General features: G+C 44.8%; 4 protein-coding genes across 5 annotated transcripts; 2 read left to right on the top strand and 2 right to left on the bottom strand.

Annotated features, from left to right (window-relative positions):
• Positions 1-12: 12 nt before the first annotated feature.
• On the bottom strand, positions 13-3717 carry ttc4 (tetratricopeptide repeat domain 4). Its single transcript, XM_079740173.1, has 11 exons — positions 3602-3717; positions 3392-3503; positions 3161-3278; positions 2911-3072; positions 2690-2767; positions 2384-2508; positions 1974-2060; positions 1606-1820; positions 687-771; positions 398-480; positions 13-259 (listed from the first exon to the last, which is right to left on the bottom strand). The coding sequence occupies exons 2-11, from the start codon at positions 3491-3493 to the stop codon at positions 160-162; spliced, it is 1155 nt and encodes a 384-aa protein (XP_079596299.1). The 5' UTR covers positions 3494-3503; positions 3602-3717; the 3' UTR covers positions 13-159.
• Positions 3718-4215: 498 nt separating this feature from the next.
• Positions 4216-7344, bottom strand: pars2 (prolyl-tRNA synthetase 2, mitochondrial). Of its 2 annotated transcripts, none has more exons than XM_079740169.1 (4): positions 7213-7344; positions 6519-6875; positions 5696-5941; positions 4216-5107 (listed from the first exon to the last, which is right to left on the bottom strand). In XM_079740169.1, the coding sequence occupies exons 2-4, from the start codon at positions 6828-6830 to the stop codon at positions 4223-4225; spliced, it is 1443 nt and encodes a 480-aa protein (XP_079596295.1). In that variant the 5' UTR covers positions 6831-6875; positions 7213-7344; the 3' UTR covers positions 4216-4222. The 2 variants fall into 2 exon arrangements, with proteins under 2 accessions (XP_079596295.1, XP_079596296.1); XM_079740170.1 differs by having other exon boundaries at positions 6540-6875.
• A 405-nt stretch (positions 7345-7749) lies between these two features.
• Positions 7750-16340, top strand: dnai4 (dynein axonemal intermediate chain 4; the record flags this gene model as incomplete). The annotated part of the gene is made up of 17 exons (XM_079740168.1): positions 7750-7829; positions 7999-8059; positions 8275-8456; positions 8787-8899; positions 9296-9452; positions 9816-9955; positions 10319-10489; positions 10824-11036; positions 11308-11468; positions 11759-11839; positions 12048-12193; positions 12691-12848; positions 13114-13232; positions 13693-13791; positions 14802-15028; positions 15414-15567; positions 16290-16340. The coding sequence occupies exons 1-17, from the start codon at positions 7774-7776 to the stop codon at positions 16338-16340; spliced, it is 2289 nt and encodes a 762-aa protein (XP_079596294.1). The 5' UTR covers positions 7750-7773.
• A 3090-nt stretch (positions 16341-19430) lies between these two features.
• insl5a (insulin-like 5a) lies at positions 19431-21341 on the top strand (the record flags this gene model as incomplete). Its single annotated transcript, XM_079740175.1, has 2 exons — positions 19431-19611; positions 21208-21341. 2 exons carry the CDS (start codon positions 19431-19433, stop codon positions 21339-21341), a joined length of 315 nt encoding a protein of 104 aa, XP_079596301.1.
• Positions 21342-21734: the final 393 nt, after the last annotated feature.

Raw genomic sequence — 21734 nt, 5'->3', positions numbered from 1 at the left:
CGAGTTGTACATTCTGCCTTTATTGGGGTGTGGTTGAGACTGTATTATATAAAAACACTGTCTGGGTGCAGTGAGCCAGACTGTCATTTGTTTTAAGTGGACACAAAGACGTGGATTTTAGAAAAACCGGTCCGTTGGCGGACTGAAAGGACAAGGCCTTCACCATCGCTTTAGTGTCTTCTCTGATAAATACTTTTTGGAGAAGGCCGATCCTTGGACCAATACAATAAAGCTGGGGGAGCCGGCTTTTACAAAAAATCTGTCAAAATAAGAAAAAAAAAATTAAAACAAATTAAAATATATAGCCTATACGTTGCAAAGCGGGTAGAATTATCTGAAATATTCATTGTCATTTGGTGCTTGATCATTTGACGATGAATAAGAACAAAACTAGTACCTTTTATGCTGCAACACTTTCAAAAGAGACATGTCTGGTACCACCTGGTACAAGGCCTCCTTCTCCTCATCTTCAAAGAACAACTGAAGGAAAATAAATACAGACGTGTACATTTTAGATCACGATAACTGAATGAGCATTCTCAGGTCAGTCTTTAGAATTTTACATTGGTAACATAGCTCATAACTCAGACAAATTATATGATTGGGCTGATTGTATGAAATTCCCTTTTCATAATGACTGAGCAACTTTTCCCAGGCACACGCCCAACAAGGCGGATGTCACAAACCTGCAGGTTTTGAGGGAGGTACTTCCTGTCTGTGTCCCACGAGGGAAGTTCCTCACCGAACATCACTGCCAAGTGGTCTATGAAGCTACAACCGAAGAGAAAGAACAACCCAAGTTTCCTCAACTGCAGCAAGGTGCGCTTCTCCAGTATCAAACATGTGGCATGTGATTTAGGTAAAGTCAGCAGGAGCGGACCAAAGCAGCCTGACTGATGTTTAACGGGTGATATCATGCTTTTTCAACTTTTCCCTTTGCTTTAGACTGTTATGTTACACATTTTCTACGTCTACTAAACTACAAAAATCTTACTCCGAGCCAGGTGCAGTGTTCGCGCCCAATGAGAACGCCAAGTTCAACAGAAATCTCTAATTTACCTTTAATTATGTTATCAAGGGTTATCAATGTGTGCATCAGAAAGTGAAGTTCCATCAAATCTTTTCAGTAATGCAATCATTGCAATCGATTTCCTTCCATTCTATTCAGCAGAAATGCTGTCAAATTATTGTTTATCTTTACACACAGGAACTGGTTTATAATGCGCAAATCTATTCTCCAATCTATGCGCAAATTTATCTCAAATTAATAAATACAAACATTGTCATGTTAGTGGAATCTATGCCGAACATTTTGTACTTTTTTTCCAAACCCCAAAACTTAATCCAAGAACTAGTCATTTATAGTTTCAAGAGATATGTCGGCCTGTTCATCGTCTCTATATAAAGTATTGTATTTGTTCATTGATTAAATGAAAGCCTTGTTATGGGGAATTCCAACCAAGTATACAGCATTGCATATCGGTGCAACAGTTGGGACTATTCCAACCCCTACTGCTGCAGCGTTCTACCCGGACTGTGCCACCGCCTCCAGCTTGAGCTATTAGCCTGGGCTGGAAGCGGAGAAACAAGGAGAAAAGTAGGTACCATGAGGCCTCGCAGAAGGCTGATATGAAGTCACTTTGCTGGTGTTCTGGGTAGAGGAGGAGGACGGGCCAGTTCAGGGCACCCTGGTCGTCCAGGAACACCCGGGCCCCGGTGGCGTCCTGGGTGAGTTGGTCCAGAGCTGGCCCCCGACCCTGCTCCTCGTCCTCGTCGTCCGAGCCACGCCTCTTTGGCAGGCGGAGCTTGATGCCGCGCTCCTAAGAGCGGCGGGTTCCAAAGGAGCAAAGTTAGTACTGTCAATCACACAGGAGGAAGCAACCTCAACCCAACCTCAAACCTATTGAGAAAGGCACATATTCATTCATGATATGATACGACATGCAAACTTTGCTTTTCAACAGAAATCTTACCGTAATGGCTGCTAGTAGTCTTTGTCTTTCGCCTTGCTCCTTTTTTTCTTTGGCTATTGCTTTCCGGGCATCCCTCTCTGCCTCTCTCTGAAACCCAGACAGATGAGAGGATTCACATAATCAGATTTTAGTATTTACAGAAGACAATACAAATGCAATGCGAGAGTAGCCGGTCACTAGATTCACTAGACTTGCTGTGATTACAAGGCTACCTGTGAAGCCTTGCCACGGTAACTCCAACTAGACTTAATTAAAGCAAATGCTACTCATCTGAATCTGGGTAAAACAGGCGAACGCCAACTTACAAATATCTTAGCGTAAATCTTAAATGTGCCTTTAACCCCCCCTACAAAACCAAATGGCCCTCAGTCGCACCCCCGGAATAAACATTAACCCATCAACGGCCATACCTTGTGTTTGTCTGCTGCCGACCTCAACTCTGTTAGCTTTTTATCACCAGGGTGCATCTTGAGCCCCCTGTCGCACCACCGGATGGCCTCTGGAAAGCTACGAATCTCCATGCAACACTGAGCTCCTGCAGAAACCAGGAGAATAAATACTTGGCACTCATTGCATAGTTTCTGGTGCATTTCTTTCTCTTTTGTATTAAACAGGCTTGCTATTAATGAGCTTTTACGACCAGTTGAAAATTGTAATAGTGCAGCAAGTGGAACTATTGTTTGTCAGCAGACAGAAACAAGTCACATATGACAAACCTCTGATCAATGCTTTAAGATGGTCTGGTTTGATCTTCAGTGCAGCACATGAATCTTTCAAGGCAGAGCGCATGTTACCTGTGAGATAAAAAACATATGACATTATCTCCTGAAACACAATCACACATTTTCATATTGTCATCCAACATTTCAAATGTACAACATAGCTAAATGCCATGTATGGTAAGATGGACAATAAAATCTCAAACGAAAACCCATACCGAGATAATATTGTGCAGCAGCTCGATTGGTGAGTAGAATAGTGTTGTTGACCTGGTCCTCCCAGTTCGCCTTCAAACCTTCTGTGTATGCCACAACTGCCTTTTCATATTTTTTCTCTTGAAAATATGCGTTCCCTTCATTTTTCAGACCGACTGCTTTTTCTGAAGAGAATAAAATATATCAGACCAATCCCGAACAGGAAGGACTCAAAGCCATCAAATGAACCTTTGTAACTGTCCATCCACTGACCCTCGGGAGTCCTGTCTTCATCGTGGATAAGGGCCTGAAGACAAGCCAATTGCGGATGCGTTTTAGGGTCAATTTCGTCTGGGGCTTTCGTCATGAACAATGGTATTTTCTCCATCTCCTACGAAAGGCAAAATAACATGACGAGAATTAGCAGGACAATAAAGCCAAAACACCACATCCAGCGTTACAAACAGAAACGTTTTGTGTATATACTATGTTTTTTGAAGTTACCTCTTCCCAATTGTCTTCGCTAAAACCATTTTTGTATCTTTCTTTTGTAAATTTGTCCATAAACTCATCCCAGTCATCATCGCTGTCGTCGGCCGAAGTCATCTCTGATCAACTTTAGAAACAAAATGAGATGTCAGCAGTTGGTTTGCAGAATGGACTTATAATCAAATGAAAGGGTAAAAGCGGCAGATGTGTTATTATAATACTTACTTGACAGCGAGTGAGGGAGATCTCCAGCGGTGGCTACTTGTTTACTATCGGTGACATACGATGAGCGCACTACCATGTGGAGGGAACGACACTAAGCTATAACGCTCCGACCAGAAACCTTTCGCACGTCATAAGTTCCGCATCCATCGCTCTACATTTGTATGTCATAACGCACATTATATTCTTATAAAAATTCAAATAATATCAGCACTACTAGCGAAGAAGGCTGCACGTTTGTGCAAGTATCTCAGCAAATGGGAGGATGGTTACTAATGTAATGAATAGCAACATGGGGGGGGGGGGGGGGGGGGGGGGAATGCGAGTCACCATGACATCTAAAAAGAATGATGCCAAGCCAATGACATAACCGGACCTTTTGCGACAGATCAATTGACCATAGCTGATTTGAAAAAAATAAAGCGGCTGCTTAATGCCCTAAATTAAAATGTAAATGTATGCTGCTAGAACTATAAGTAATATTATTACACAACCGTGTCAATGTTCAACCATCACACTAAACCAGTTTGATCTACCTATAACCCCATTTATTCACAAAATATGATTCTTAATACACATGTACACACACATCATTTTCAATTGTCTTCAATCCTTTCAACATCATCATACAGTTTCCACCCTGCCCAGAAGATCAACCAGTTGGTCTTTACTGAGAAACATAGTGTCGTCCGTTTGCTGACAGATCACCTCAAACCGCGGTGTCTCCTCTTGGGCGCCCTGCCCGACCACCACCACGTACGGGTAGCCCAGCCGCACGGCGTCCTTCAGCCTCCTGCCGATGGTCATCTGGGTGCGGTCGTCCAGCACCACCTCCCCCCTCAGACGGGGCAGCCCCCCTTGCAGCGCGTGCACCAGTGCCTCCGTTTGAGCCGCTCCCTCCTCGGACCCCTTGCTCCCCTTCTTGGGCGGTATGACGCAGACCTGGTACGGAGCCAGCAGCCCAGGCAAGCGGATGGCCTCCTCCGTGGACATCACCTCCACGGCCGCCGCCAGGATGCGCGTGACCCCCAGGCCGTAGCAGCCCATCTCACTCACCACGGGCCGGTTCTGGTGGTTGCTGAAGGTGGCGTTGAATATCCGGGAGTACTTGGTGCCCAGGTAAAAGGTGTGCCCCACCTCTATCCCCTTGGACTCGGCCAGCGGGCCGGCGTGGCACCGCGGGCAGTCCGTCTCGCCGGGCGCTAGGGTTTCCTCGTTGGCGGCGAAGGAGCAGCCGCCGCAGACCAGCAGCCGGTCCTCGCCGATGTCCGCCGGCAGCTGGAACTCGTGGGAGAGCGTGCCTCCGATGTTCCCCGCGTCGGCCTGCACCCGCAGGCAGCGCAGGCCCAGGCGGGAGAACAGCCTGCCGTAGGCCTGGCACACCGAGTCGTAGGTGTGGCGCGCGGCCTCCTCGCTGACGTCGAAGGAGTACATGTCCTTCATGTAGAACTCCCGGCCCCGCAGCAGGCCGAAGCGCGGCTTGGGCTCGTCCCGGAACTTGCGGGTGATCTGGGCGTTGACACAGACAGGGCCAGCATGTAACGGTGTCGTCGAATCAGTGTGTCAAAGTCACCGGTGTTATCCAAGTGGTAATCACATGGGTAGTAAATGACGTGTCATTCTATACAATTAAAGTATTCATACACGTTAAAGGAGACATATTATACCACCAGGTGTGAGTGTGATTGGCCGTTGCAAGCCGTTTTGAAAATCTGCCTCTTCTGACATCACAAGCGGGCGTGTCCACCTAGATGTGTGCTGAATCGATCAGTCTACCAGCATACCCAGTGGACTGTAACAAACGTTGCTCATCTATCAGTCATACATCTAGGTTGACACGCCTTCTTGTGATGTCAGAAGAGGCAGATTTCAAAATGGCTTGTAATGTCTAATAATCACACTCACACATGGTGGTATAATATGTCACCTTTAAGGGAAGGGTTATCTATGTAGCATGGAAATAAAGTAGCGCAAACTCAAACAAGAAAGCAGTAAAATTAAAACGATCAAATATATAGCGACTACTGTCTCTTCTTTGACCGTCTGCTTTTATGGCCGACGTATAAATTGGGGAACAACACCCTGTTTAATGCTAACCTGGTAGAGAAGAATAGGGAGCTGTCGGTAGGACAGGCTAGCCTGGTGGGCGACCAGGGTGGTCACAGCCTCCTCGTGTGTGGGGCCCAGGCAGTAGTCTACCCCATGGCGGTCCTGAAGGCGGAATAGCTCCTTGCCCATCAGGTCCCAGCGCTCGCTGGACCTCCACAGCTCGGCCGAGCACAGGCTGGGCATGTCCAGCTTCTGACCACCGATGCCCTGCATCTCTTGATCAATAAGCCGCCCCTGTTGATATGAGGCTGAGGTTATTCCTTGCGTTACCTTGTTAAGAGATACTCTTGGTCAAGCCCTGTTATCTTGGGAAGCATCTCTTCGTTGCTGTGTTTACAGAACTTTATAGACAGAAAGCCTATGGTGATGGTAAGAGAAATTATGATTATGTAATTTGTTAAATATGGCAGCTATCTGACATCTATAAGTGATTGAAATGCTCTGTGAGAATATCCTTTGTGAGTTGACTGAGATTGTAGGCTCATCAATCAGGGAATATTTTCCTGATTTGTTCAGGGTATATATCTTCCCTGTCAATCACAGGTGCTTGAAAAGCAATGGTGGAGAAATGAAGGGGGAAGCAGAGAGGGAGTATTGTTTTTTTTCGTTTCAGAAGGTTGCTCTCTTCTGCCTCCTTACTTTACAACTCTCAAATCTCCCCTACAGCAGCAACAAAATGAAGAAAGTGCTTCAATATCTCCCCTACATACTTTGCAGTCCGTGTAGTTATAATAATACAAAGGCTCATGACCCAAAGAAGAATCCTTGAAGAAGATTGCCCCACATGTGCATTTGTTGTGTATAACCTCACCAACTTTTCCATGGCACGCACAGTAGCCGGGAGGTAGTAGTAGCAACCAGGATTGGACGGGTGGATGAGACCCGCCTGCTGCATCAACCGCTGACTCTTGCAGGTCATCTCTCCCGCTTGTCGACTCTCTTGGCCTACTTCGCGTAGGTTTGCGGGCTGGTACAGACGAGAGACGAGCAGGACGGGCGTCGTGTGTGAGGTTGAAGGATGATCTGCGCCGTGTCCATTCCCGTGTGTATACTTTCTACAAATTAGGGTTCGGGGTGCACAGCGAATGAGTCTCTGTCCGAGCTGGTGCAGTATGGGCTCCATTGAGGATTCAGACGTACCACTACGTCTAATTGAGAGAAACGTGTCCTGTTAAAAGTAAAAACAATGCAACGTTGGTAAACGCAACTTCTCTGGATCAAAAAAGTTATGTTACTCAGCCATGTTCCGAAGAGGAGGAATATGAAGGTCAGGACAACTTCACGGGTTCTTCTTCAAATATATTGCCTTTCAGCATCGCACATAATTATAACAACTTCTTTGATAGAAATGACAGCACTCAGTTATCCTAAATTAATTTATTAATTAACCATATCCATCTTACAATTCTCTCAGTGTTCTGTTCAGTTCACTCCCATTTAAGCAGGATATCAAAGCCCCCTGATTAGCACCAGCAACTACATTAAAGCGAACAAACACCACTTACCTGGTCACAGTCGGATCAATGGAAAGAAGTCACTCTGTAATCATACAGTTTGGGTATCTGTGTGGGTCATTTATAAGAGCTACAACGACATAACATAACATAGCCCTAGCTCTGAGGTCCACAGCAGAGGAGGCTGTCATGCCCTATCTCTCGCCATGCTGTACAAAGTCATGATGGAGTGTCACCGCCCCCTACTGGACGGGGGTGGCTCTTTCTCCAGACATCACAACAATAAACATAAAACATTATAATTATAACGTTATCATTTACCAAAGGTTATTAATTATTTTGTACAACTTCCTTACCCACAGACATAATAACCAGACCAGATTCAGACCAAATAACCAAACGTAATTTGGGATAGAAAACAAAGGTGAAAGATAAAATGTATCAAGGACAAACGAAATAACGCCAGTAGATGGCAGTGGATTCCACATCATCCCAACCCGAGACCCTTCTTGTTGCTATGACAACGTTCAACAGCCAGACTGATGATCCAAACGAACGAACTCCTCGCAAAGTAACTCGGGCTTCGTCCGTTGATAAGATACACTGAACAAGATGTCCACCTCCGCAAGCAGGTTGAAGAAACGTAAGCCTTCTCTGAAGGCTACGTCGTAAGTTCACATTGGCATCTTACAACATAATCAAGTTATGTCTGTGTGTGTGCTAGTAGTATGCATAGTCTTCCCATTATAATAGGATGCGGTCAAATATGTTTAATATTTGCGCTCACTATGCCGTCAACTAATATGGCTGTTTGTGTTTTTCTATTGTAACGTTCAGTTTGAATGACAGCAGGGCCTCTGACAAAGGTTCTCTGCAAACCCCAAGACAAACTGTCAAGGTAATACAATACGACAAACCAAAATAAGTTATTTAAGGGAAAAACTTTCCCCAAAAAATAAATAATATATAATAACAACAGCAGTATGTGTTGCTGTGTTTCAACAATGTGCCATTCAGTATAATTTGTAATAAGAATGTAGATACACGTTCCTGCCAAGACAATGCTACATTACGATTCATTGTAATGAAAAGTTACCTCAAATCCTATTGCAGGTGTTTGATGAAAAGGGCGAGGATGTCACCCCTCAGCCCCTCTTCCAGCCCGACCCAGGGTCCATCCAGATCAAACACAAGAACATATTGGCCAACGATGCTTCTGCTGGCACCTCATCCGATTTCCTCTCAACTCTATTCCAGTCAACCGCCAACACAAGTTTCTCTATGCCCTTCAACAGGTTGGTCAACCTCCGGCAGGTTGGTGGGCAGCTCATGTAATTCCATGTCTTCAGAGACTGTGTTAAATGGGCATGAATGGGCATTATTCCTGTTGAGGATGAATGGGAATGGTAGGCATCCTTGAGTATTTGGTGTGTCAGTTTGGAAGTCAAATAAAATCAAAAGCCTGTAGGACGTATTGATATGGGTAAAGTTTAAGATAAAATATATACATATAAAAATGTCACTGTTGTTGATTAATATAACGTTATTTATTAAAACAGTATTCAATCATTTTAAATTATTTGCATTGTTTTCTATTTTTTGTATTGATTTGTATTGTTTTCCAGGTCCTTCCTTGGCAGCGGCACAGTATCCAGATCAAGCCAGTCCACCATGGAGTCCCTAACTGAAGACATTGAGGATCCTGCCTCAAAAAGAGACATTCATATTACCCACCTAGGTCAGTGAGCTAGAATAGACTAATTTTTCAGGTACACAAACAAATAAATATTAGTTGGTATGACGTCAACTATTGAGTTATCGTGATACCACAGTTTTGTCATTGAAATATATTTTGAAGATAAGTTTTTAAATGGTACATTATTTGTACCACAATTTTTTCTTTTAGGATTTACGGATACCTTTCCACATAGTTCAACATAATCAATTATCAGTTTACAATATAATAAGAGCAATATACCAAATTAACTATACATTTCTAACCATCAGCATTATTGTGTTATAGATTTCTACGTTATGTGACCTCAATTATTATCATCAATAACACACTTACATGTACACATCGATCGAGATCGATTGCGGCCCTCAATGAATGTATTTTCTTTTGAGCATTCAGAGGGCCACGGGAAAAGGGAGGAGGTGAAGGAGCAGTTGAGCGAAGACATGCTAGACGACATTGTTGACTGCTACATCACGGAGACAGACACCATCACACTCTTGGAAATGCCTGGCGTCTCTGTGTCGGTGGATGCAGAGGATGCAGATGCTGTTAGGTTGGTTTGATGTCCTACCCTGAAACATTGTCCTCCCAGGTCATTGCAGAACCATATCCATTATCTATTTAGCACAGATTCACCTGGTTCGCTTGCAGGGTCTTGTCCAAGTCTGGAATTTACACAAATAACGCTTCATTTCCAGGTATAAAAATAGACATGTTTATGAACACAAGTCAAATGAAAAGCTTAAACTGGTCCACTAGTAGTGTCCATGTGCAATCAGGAAAAGCTAAACTAAAACAGAATGTACTGCAGCGCAGTTATCCAAAGCTGTGAACACACGGTTGAGCCTGAACGCATTCCTTGGTTAACTGCTCTTTAATTGAATTGCAACGATCAACTTGTCTTCTTCCCTATCAGAGAAAGAAACCGCATCTATGCTGAGCTCTGCCAGAACAGGATGGGCAATGATAAGTACACGGAGCGGTCGATGCAGACGTTCAACGGAGTGTCTAAGACCAAGAAGACGCAGACTGACAAAGTCAACATGGTGGATGCAGGTAGAGTTGAAATGCATCCCCCTTCCACTCGGTAATCTGGATCTGTTCTAGAGGGTTCAGTTGATACATTATAAGGCAATTCAAGTTATCATCTTACCATGTCTGCAATGGTCGATCTGGCCTATACAGAAATATAAAAGGTGAAAACAGCTTATTTTTTTGAATATGGAAATAAATAATATAGAAATGACCTTACAATCCCTAATCATTCCTCCTACATCTAACATTGATCATGAACATCTGAAAATGAATATCCGGCCTAACGTCAGAGCCAGGTTTCCGTTTGTATTTTGTAATGCATCCACCATACCTTTTACAGGGTAGAGCAAAGAACTTCTCTAAACACTTTGTCATTTTCAACAGCATCCATGGCGACCGTCTGGGACCTGTACGACTCCTTCTGCAGTGGTGATCAGGAGGGGGCCCTGCCGGCTGAGGACCCCATGGTGGACAAGCTGGGCTTCCCAGAGGCTGTGGTGGGGGCCCAGGGGGAACCAGAGAAGACCCCGTCACTGGTCAACACAAGCAGCTTCGGTAGGATCTGTTGACCTTCCAGTTGGCAACAGTTCACCCATGCTCTCAGAAGCATTGTTTTGAAGCACTGATTTGAAAGGATCAATCATGAATAAGGAAATCAGTTTGGTGATGATTTAACGTAACGGCTGGGTACGAGCATTGGAGAAAAGAATCATATTCTCAAAAATAAATCCATTTAGAATTGATTCTGTCTTTGCTGAAATGATGTCATACAAATCAATGAAATGAAAAAGTCGGAATATAAATGAACAATGAGCAGACTAAAGTTGCGCACGGTTATGGCTGCCAAGTCCGGGCCGTCCATTGTGACATACGTCTGTCTGTCTCCCAGCCAGTACGGCCAGCTCACGGATGGAGACAGAGATATTCCTGGTGCGCGTGGAGGACGAGCCGGACCCGGCGCTAATCCTGAACTCTGAGAGCTTCCGGCACAGCCTGCTGGTCATGGAGAGGACCGTCCTGGCAAACATCTACCAGCCAAGGCTGGCCGCATACAGACAGCTACCTGCACTCGTACCTGCACCAGAACTGAATGATAAACCTGGTACACATGGCCCTCCTCTCTCCTCTCCACCACTCTGTTCAACAGCATGTACATACAATACTTGATACTTCTATGAATACAAAACAAAGGATGAGCACACTAGGGTAACAATTTGATTAAGGTAAAACTAGAATGGCTAATGTGCAGAACAGGCATTTTCCTGCAATATCAGATTTAATTTGTGTTCTGTTCTGTGTGAGGCAGTCAATTACTATTTGATTAATTAAAGGGGGAATTCTCAGTAGCCTTCATCAGCATCAACTGCTTTCAGACCAAGACGGAGGTGTGGCAAAGCCCAAGACAAAGGTCGCTAGTGGGGAGGAGAGAAAAGTGAGCCCCCTGCCTCCAGTGCTGGAGCAGCTCTGGGCCTTCAGCTGTGAGCTCACCACCGGACACGAGGTCAGCTGCATGGCCTGGAACAAGAAGTGCCAGGTGAGCCCATGACCTTAAGAAACCCTTCAGACCACCCTAAGAAAAGGATTTCGACCAGTTTAGGAATACTTTTTGGAGCCACCTTAAAGAATTATGAATGATTAATTAATCAAATAATTAAATGAATAGTGACCAATATGTTCAAAAGCTGTACTTTTAAAATCCTACGTTTGTCTTTGTTTCTACCCTTGATTGTTTGAAGGACTATAAATACCTCCAGATTGAATCTTGACTCTTTAACCCCTTGGCAAGAATCTGTGTGCTACTCCCAGCTTGTGTCCTCTCCTCAGGACCTCCTGGCTGTGGGCTACAGTCACTCCAAAGACAGCAAGGAAGGGCTGGTGTGTTGCTGGTCCCTCAAAAACATCACAGTAAGTACAGCTTCATAACCATTTGCCATTGTTAATGCGATACACAATATTATACATAATAATAATAATACAAAATGGACGGATCCAGTTAAACAGGAGAACGAGTAAGAGGGACTGCAAAACTAGGCGGATAAGGTTAAGGCTAACCCTAACCTTGACATGGGTTAAAGTGAGTGGTAATCAGTGTTGTGGCCGTTGCTCGCTGCAGTGGCCGGAGTGTGTTTTCCGGTGCCAGAGCAGCGTGACTGCCCTGGACTTCTCGGCCAGTAGGCCCAACCTGCTGGCCGTGGGGCTGCAGGACGGCTGCATCGCCCTTTACAACCTCAGCAGCCCAGAGAAGAGTCCAGGCACAAGGTGAGGAGGGCTTCAAGTTCAAGTTCTTTTATTAGTCAAATGCACAACATAACAAAGCAGTCATAGCTGGCAATGATTGAATGAATGATTTTTGTATCCTAAGCGCCCCTTAACAATGCAAAAAATAAAAATAGCATAGTATATGAAGATAAAAAGGTATAAATAGGTAAAAGAGTGAAAAGTGCAATTAAACTAGAATATGTGTATGTGTGTGTGTGTGTGTGTGTGTGTGTGTGTGTGTGTGTGTGTGTGTGTGTGTGTGTGTGTGTGTGTGTGTGTGTGCGTGAGTGTAAGTGTGTAGGTGTGTGGGTGTGTGATGAAGAATATTGGTTTGTATGCTGAGAAGGCGGAACACTTCAATTTTGAACAAAGTGCATGTTCCAAAAAATATTTCTTTCTCTATTCCCGCCCTCGACTGACTGACGGACTGAGTCTCTCTGTCTCTCTCTCTCTCTCTGTCTGTTTCTCTCTCTCGCTCTGTCTCTCTCTCTCTGTAGTGAAAACGTCCATAGGCATGTGTGGCCCCTGCAGCAGCTGCGCTGGACGTACCAGGAGCAGGGCTTCTCCAGGGAGGAGAAGCTGGAGGTCCTCATCTCTGTGTCTGGGGACGGCCTGGTCAGCCAGTGGACCCAGCACAAAAGGCTTGATTGCACAGGTGAGTGAGTGGCACCCCAACCCACCATAGTAATCATACACATGATCGAGAAATGTATATAAAAATGCATATCATATCCCTAGACATATTGCTAGACATACAGCGAACAGGCAAGGTGGATATAGTGTCCCATGACACACAGCTGTTGAACGCCCTACAGAGAGAATGACATAACTATAACCATATTAATACAATTAGAACAAGAGAACTTATAATAGGAATCATATACCAATATCCCTGTTTCTGGTGGATGCGTTCCCTGCAGACCTGATGCAGCTAAAGAGGACGGGTGTGGAGAAGAAGAGAGTTGGGGAGAAGGAGAGGAACCGAGACTTATTCATATCCAAACTCACCCCCGGCCTCTGCTTTGACTTCCATCCTGTGGTAAACATTCATACACATCCAATATCCTATATAGATTAATTTTGACCAATCAGATCATCTCTGAGTGGAGTCATATTGACACGTTGTTTATGCGTTTGTCACATCGTGATATAAAGCTTTTGTATTGTAAATGATTGCATGCATGCCCACCATTTGAATTGCATTATGAGGTTCTAACGGTTGAGTTTGTTTGAAGATGTTTAAAGATGTTCATACTCTTAACTATTCTATAATAGGGGCTGCTTGAATCCAAAGCAGCCGGTCCTAAGGGAGACAGGTCATTGAGGAGTTCCCTCCGGGAGGTCGACACCCAGACTCCCTCAGGATCGTGGAGATAGATACAGTCTGCCATAACCCCAACCGTTACCTCAGCCTCCACCCTTCAGTGCTCTGTAGTGCTATGCATTAAGTAGATGCGTTAGCGACCTGACCTCTGAACTTGTTACCTCTGTTGCTGCAGGAATCCGGCCTCTACCTGGTGGGCACCGAGGAGGGCAACATCCATGCATGCTCATGCTCCAACCACGAGCAGTATCTGGAGACCTACCAGGCACACACGGTAGGACCCTCTCATGGTTATAGACCTACCAGACACACACACTATATGGGGATGGCTTCGGGAGATAGATGTGATCCATTGAAGCCGACCACTGGACCTGGTTATGTAATGCCATAGGTCATGTGATTTTAATGTATTTACTGAATGTTATGGACTGGTCTTGACTGTCCTTCAAAAGCCATAAAGAACCAGAATCTAAATGACGTAAAGTTGGTTAGCTTATCAGTTTACGATGTAAGCACATGTCTAGCTGTGATTGGTGGATGCACAGTATGGCAGCAGACTTGCAGACAGCTGCTGCCAGATCAGACAAGACCAGGCCTCCTGCAATAGCTGACAATACATGAGCAGCATTACCTGGACCTTCAGGGCCACCCCATCATTCATACCCTTCTAACTGTTCATCTCTTAACCTGATTAAAAACATATACTTCTTAGCTTCACGGCAGACCCATTTCTAATTGTGTATCCAATCGTCTCTATACTGATGATTATCTCGATGATAGAGTACCTAAAACATGAACGTCTGCAAAAAGACCACAGAATGATGGCTACAGCTACATATTACTCTCGTATATTATTTCCCTGCATATACTGTATTTATTTTTTGCATTTTGTACTTTTGCACATTGATACTTGTTTTTAACTCTTATTCTACTCGTAACATGTTGTTTGCTGCTGCTGGAAGTGTAATTTCCTGAGGGAACGTTCCCGAGGGATTAATAAAGTTCCTATCTATCTATCTTTCTACTGAATCTGTAGAGCACACGAGAAGACGTTCTCTTCCTTCATATTGTCCTCCATTCGCTCTAAGAGGATTACCTAGCCCATCCATCTCAGATCCTTTGTAGGCACACAGACATATGCAGGTTGACGGGGTAACATGGTGGCTAAACTGTGCATCGTGGGAGCAGAGCCACTATTGTTGGGCTGCCGTGTCTTGAAAGTTCAGTGGAGGTCTTCGATTGGTGGACACAGATGACTGACGCAGGCACGCTTGTCTCTCTCAGCAACCCGTGCACCGGGTCACGTGGTCTCCGTTCAGCACCGACGTCTTCCTCAGCTGCTCTTCTGATTGGTCCATCCGGCTGTGGAGGCGGGGCATTTACAAGTCGGTGTTGGACCTCACCTCCACCTACAGCGGCGTCTACGACGTTGCGTGGTCGCCCAGGCGGGCCACCGTGTTTGCTGCCGTCAAGCAGGGGCAGGTGGAGGTGTGGGACCTGGGATCCAGCATGTAAGCCGCCCCACCTCAGGGCTGAACGATTTGGGAAAATAATGTAATTGCGATTATTTCAACCAATTTTGTGATTGCAATTTAGTATGCGATTTTTCTTTTTAAAGTTCCTTATGTTCTGTATTATTCCCTAAACAAGCAATAAATCATTCTATAGTATGACCACACAACATTGGTAGCAGTCAACATATAAACTGCTCTTTCCTTTTTGGCCAGGCCTCTATGTTGAGATGAATTGATGCATGAATTGATATTATAACATCTTTATTTAACTATTGAATGGTAAAATAATTTGATTAACCGTTCAGCCCTAGTGTGCACATGTCATTCCCTGTCAGAGATCACACACGGTGACCCCCCTAACGTGCCTTACCTCCTCCGCCAGCCTGGACCCCCTTATTGTGTACCCGGCACAGCCAGGGTCCAAGCTGACGTCCGTACTGTTCACTGCCAACACCGATGGGCTCTTGGTGGGGGACAGCACCGGGATGGTCAGCGTGTACCAGCTGCAGAACATCACCATGGGAGAAGACACTCAGGTAAACTCACCAAGAGACGATCAGGTAAACTCACCAAGAGACGATCAGGTAAACTCACCAAGAGACGATCAGGTAAACTCACTAAGAGACGATCAGGTAAACTCACCAAGAGACGATCAGGTGAACTGACCAAGAGACAATCAGGTAAACTCACCAAGAGACGATCAGGTACACTAACCAACAGACAATCAGAAGGAAGCCAGTGTTTAAATCCATTTGGCACATTTTTTCCATTTTGTGTGAACATAGAAGGTAACATATATTAAAAGTCTGTAATATATACGAATATATAGTGTTCTCTGTACAGTACAGAGAATGCAGTCTGGCAAATTACCTGTGTGCGAGAATACAGTCGAACAAACGTTGTTAGTCGCCCTTCTCCTGGATGCAACAGGCATATGCATGACAAGTGGAAATGGACAGCAATGAGATGTGGGCCAAGGTGGAATCCATGATCAAGGGGATAAAACCTATATTATGATGTTCACGGATCGCCTAGGTCTAGATGCGCCTGGCCACCACACTGAAGATGGGTTTACGTGCATGGGTGACAACACTCTGAGTACACGGCACATGGCATGGCCTTGTGTTTGCCCTTTATTGACATTCTCACTGTTATTGCACTGTTGCCAGCCATCAAGCTCTTTATGCCTGATAATCACCTCCGACCTCCGCAAGACAAACACACGCCCGCTCATCTGCTTTTTATTCTTCACATCTAGGAGGACACTTTGGAAGACATCATTAACTCTTCTCTGGCAAAGCAGCTGTGAGGCATATGGACGGACGGACGCGCACACACATAAATGCGAACAGACACACACACGCACACACACATATGCGAACATAAACACACATGCGAACACACACACACACACACATATGAGAGCGCACACACACACACACACACATGCGAACACACGCACACACACACACACACACTAATCCAGTGACTCGCCGTAATGTTTCATCTCTGGAGATCGGCGACAGAGTGTCTCCACCGAGACGCAGTGTCTCCGGAGAGACGGATTGTCTCTGGAGAGACGGGTTGTCTCTGCCGAAAATGATGAGCATTCCCATCAAGAGTCCCATTTTTATCTGTCCATATCTGTCATTTCAATAAACATTTTAAAAAAGCCTTGTTTTTCCTTTTTTAACCGCGGCATACCGGTATGTGGATAATACAAAAATAGTATTATTTTGTCACTTGTTTACTTTGATTTTTTAGGTGCCAATACCCAACCTAAGCTTTCTTAACAATACCACAATTGAGTCATATAGTAAATTGCAATGTTTTTCCTGTCATAACCCTATTTGAATACAAGCTATACCACAATACATAAGCAAATGAGAAAAGCATAAGCCAGCAATGGTAGAACAGGACAGCCACCCTTTTGCATAGTCAATGTTTTAACCTGACAACTGCTTTTAGTGGCTGTCCTATGAGGCATCGATGTTCCACAGATCATTTAGGAAGTCATTTGTGCCTTCCGCTGTTTAAACATCCACACCAAAATTATATCCTTGGATTTCTTTAAGGCTCCGACTGATTTATCACCAACATAATAGGTTTTATCACAAGGTTTTACTTTATTTTGTAAACTGAGCTGTGATCAAGCCAGCGTGATTGTATGCAGGTTGAACAACCTAGTTTCCTCTTGGGGTATATGAAAGTGCATCTTATTATGAACAATAAAACATTATTTTGATTTCAGAGTACATTGCCCCTCGAAATCAGCAACACCAGTGGTCAGTGTAATTAAGGCACTCTGCACATATTCTCATAGTCACAGGAGTCTCTAGTGTCTGTGGGTGAGTGTTTTGTTAAATGCACTGCTGATTAGAAACAGTCACGCATGAAGAAAGGCATGTGCCCATGAAGTCAGAGTACAGGTCAAAGGGGTTGAAGGGGGACTACAAGTCGCTTTTTTTTATTCTTTCAGTTTCCACACCAAAGAAATCACACCAACTTTTTAAGGCCCTGACACACCGACGGTCAGGCCTCTGACGATATCGGGCCCTAGTTTTTGGCCCTAGTTTCTTCGGTGTGTCCCGCACCATAAGCACTAGTCTGCCTTTAACTGCTGTTTTTCGGAGGACGTCGGTGAGAGAAATCACTCGAATTGGCTGTCCAGTTTAAGCAAAATCAATACACGAGAAGAGAAAAGTGTGCGAAAAGCAGCAAACGACTTTGTCCACACACACAAAAAGATTGTCTCATGTCTCCACTTCCTCTGATCATTCATCATTTTCACATATCCACTTAACATTAGCTAAAAGTCCATTTAACCTTGCCCACTTAATCTTTAAAACGCTGTCATTGGTGGCCCTAAATGGCTGACTGCGTTACTCCTGAGACAGTGCTATAGTGAGAATCTAATTATGTCATGTTGTTTTGCCTATAAAAAACAATTTGCATATTTGTTGTTTAACTTAAAGTGCATGCAGAAACAACCACATTCCATAAGTGCACTTCTAACATTGCACTGCATGTGCAATGTTATTATAGGAAGTACAACACAACTAAATGAAAAAAGCGTGGAAATAAGAATTGAATGTTTCAAAAGTACAACTGACTTGACCATTGTGTCCTTGGAACTAAAAGAAGACATAATACTCCAGTGTTTTGCACTGCTATTGTGTTTACCCTGATCAACCTCAACTTAATTGTGTAGCTGAAAAACTTTAACTGGAACAACGTCTTTTGCTATTTCGATTCAGTTGTCAGTTTTAAAAACCATTACATCCACGCATATTTCACGTAGTTGTGCCGTTCTTCCTATGAAACATTGTTCTAGGACTTCCGGTGTCCCCTTTTGAGAGATGAATACAGACAACCATCACGGCTGTAATGGAGAGCTATTTCCTCTCACGGGATAGCTGTACTGTATTTTTTGCGGTGTGTTCAAGTGCAACTTTTGGGCACAGGCACAGACGACGCAGGGCAACGCACCAGTTGGTCTTCATCACTGCTGCTTCTTTGACGTTGGTTTGGTGTGTCAGGGCCTTTACAACACACTTGTGGAGACTATGTTCAGAGACTCTCAAACAGGGCCAAGCACTTCAAATAGTTTACAACCCTCCCTCATACAAGCATATAAAAGTGTAAGTGAGGACGTCAGTGGGACCTCCAGCGATAAAGTCATTCGATGAACCATCCCGCAGCACCATCAACACCTTAACGACCCAGCGTGATGGATTGTCAACATTGACTCTCTGTCTCTTTCTAACAAACTGAGCTCTACGGCGGTCAGAACCCCTCCCTGACATCGTGAGAGGATTCACCGCGCGGTGATTCAGACGGCGCGCCGCCGGGAGAAGGTCAGCATAATTAGGCCGTTAAAACGGCGTAATCACGGCAAAGTCTGTGTGCCAGGCCACCTCCCGCACCGCCCACTCCCTCGCATGTAATGTGATTGTCTGCTACCCCCCCCCCCCTTCCCTCAACACACACACCCTATCCTCAGGACTCTTAAACCCAAATGGTGATGGAGGAGATGACCGGAAACAAATTAAAAGGAAAAAGATTTTTAACTACACGAAGCCGGTAAGGATGAGTGGGAGGGGGGGGGGGGGGGGGGGGGGGGTTGTGCGCGCGCGCGTGTGTGTGCGTGTGTGTAAAAGGGGATTGGCCAAGGAGATTCTTAATAGGCCGGTTCCTTCTAGGTAGCTCGGACGGGGATATATAAGCCCCGCACAGCGGCACCAGGATAGACCGGTCCGACCTCACACACTCTGCAGACCATATCAACCTCACCGCAGCAGAAGAAGACAAGCCTCCCGGACAAGCCTACAGAGGCAGAGAGAGAGAGAGGATCTGCATTCTACAAGCAAGAGTATTCAAAAGCACCCCAGCCGCTGTCATGCGTTTCTCACTGGTCGTGGCGGTGGCGTTGTGTGCGCTCCTGTGCAGCACGAGCCCGGCGGGGGCCCAGGTGAAGGCGGTAAAGCTGTGCGGCCGCGAGTTCCTGAGGGCCGTGGTGTACACCTGCGGGGGGTCCCGGTGGAGACGCCTGCTCCAAGAGCCCGAGTCTGAAACGGAAGGTAAGCCCCCTACCCGAACGCGCACTCTCCCACCCCTCCTCCCCCATCCTGGAAGAACACCGCTGGGGGTTTATTGGTTGATTGATGGATGCTAAGGGAGAGGATACCATGTTACATGGTATACTTTGTATTTGCATACAGGGTATACAAATATAAAGTATACTATGTCACAGGGTATACTTTGGGTTGTGCTTTGAAGTTCAATATTAACATCATGTAGAAGACCTATATTGTTCAGACTCTCTTTGACACTAAGCAGGATAACAGACTGATTAATGTGCCTTGCAATGTTTTTAGGATGTGGTGATATTATGATTTGAAAACCATTATTTCTTTTTCTTCATTTGTAGTTTGGCATATTTGATGGATGTTGATTTGTTTCCACTCCTAAATTATTTGCTACGTACTTGTTGTAAAAAACAATACCCAAAATCTTTTGGAAAACAATCTTTAAACACATTCACATATAAATAGTTGTTATAACAAGCTGAAGTGAAAAATAGTCTGGGGTGCAATGATATTAGGAAGCAAACAATCACCCATCAACAATCAGCCATCATCATATTTATTAGTCTCTACCTATAGGAAAGCGCCACCAGTAGGCCTTCTATTGAACAGCGGGCCAGTGACTGACATGTGTCCGCTGTGCAGCCAGGCATCTGCTCCAGCACCAGAACACAGTCATTCTGCTCTGGCTCATTAGGTCAAAAGACAAACTAGCATGTCAAATGATTATCTGATGGAGAGGCCTGCTCTCACAGGGGCTTGCTCTGCCACACAAACACGCATGCATACACATATACACACACACACACACACACACACATGCACTCCATGTATGCATCTGGTTCTGCTAATCAACATAAGGCATAGAAGCACCGTGGGGAAATCGGGAGGATGTACATGGAGGATGATAGAGGCAGGATGTTTACATCTCTGCAGCCCATACACAAGCAGATAACAAATGCAAACACAGAAACCCTCTAATCAATTAACCCAATTAACCCATTCATAAAGGGGGCGGTACGTTTCCTTTGGTCTTTCCTTCTGTAATGTTAATTGATGTAATGCGTCTGATTATAATTATATAGCTTGCACTTTTAACACTATAAATAATTCATTGTTTTTATATAGCACTTTACAAAGGCACTCAAAGCGCTTTACAGAACATTGAAACATAAATATAATTAAAACATCTACTTTTAAATGAGATTACCCTTGCATTTTTGACAATGCTATTCTGCAGTTTTATCTGGGGGGCGGGGGGGTCAGCGGCAGTAGCTCAGGAGGTAAAGCGGGTTGGCTGGTAACTGCAAGGTTGCTAGTTAGATCCCCTGCTCCTCCTAGAGTGTCGAGGTGTCCCTGAGCAAGGCACCTCACCCTCACTGCTCCCAATGAGGTGGCTGTTGCCTTGCATGGTTGACTCCGCCGTCTGTGTGTGAATGTGTGCATGAATGGGTGAATGTCAGGCTATATTGTAAAGTGCTTTGGATAAAAGCGCTATATAAATGCAGTCCATTTACTGGCCGGTTCAGGGAACGCAGAACCGTCATGTCTCATCTCGGCGTATCTTTATGCCCATGTGTTGTTTAACAGGAGACCAGGACAGTTTGGAAGGCGTGGGACGTAGTGTGGTGACTGAGCTGACCCGGCGGGACATGAATAACATACTGACCACCGTGTGCTGCCAGGTGGGCTGCGGGAAGAGTGACCTTCGCTTCCTCTGCTGAGGCCCCTCTCTCTCTCTCTCCTTCCCTCTCTCTCTCTCCTTCCCTCCCTCTATCTCCCGTTCTCGCTCTCTCTTTCTGAGTAACTATGATGATCCCATTCCACAAACTGAAGATCCTAAAACGATTATAGGCCTATAGAGAAAATGTGCAAGGCTTTAATGTTTATTTTTATCAGAACTTATATTTCAGATAAAGATGTTTTCGTTTTTTGTTAAACTTTTAGTTCATGTGGACTTCAAATGTGACTGATGTGTGACTAGGGGATCACTGGTTGTGAACAGTTTTGCCGTTGGGTTGGCTTACAACTTGAAGTAAATCAGTAGAAAATAAGCCCAGTGCATTTTCTATATCTATTTTGAATCTGTTTATAATATGTGAAATATTGTATCATTT

This window comes from Pollachius pollachius, assembly GCF_949987615.1.
Source record: "Pollachius pollachius genome assembly, chromosome: 7".
NCBI classification, from domain to species: Eukaryota; Metazoa; Chordata; class Actinopteri; order Gadiformes; family Gadidae; genus Pollachius; species Pollachius pollachius.
This window is presented reverse-complemented; position numbering and strand designations above follow the sequence as displayed.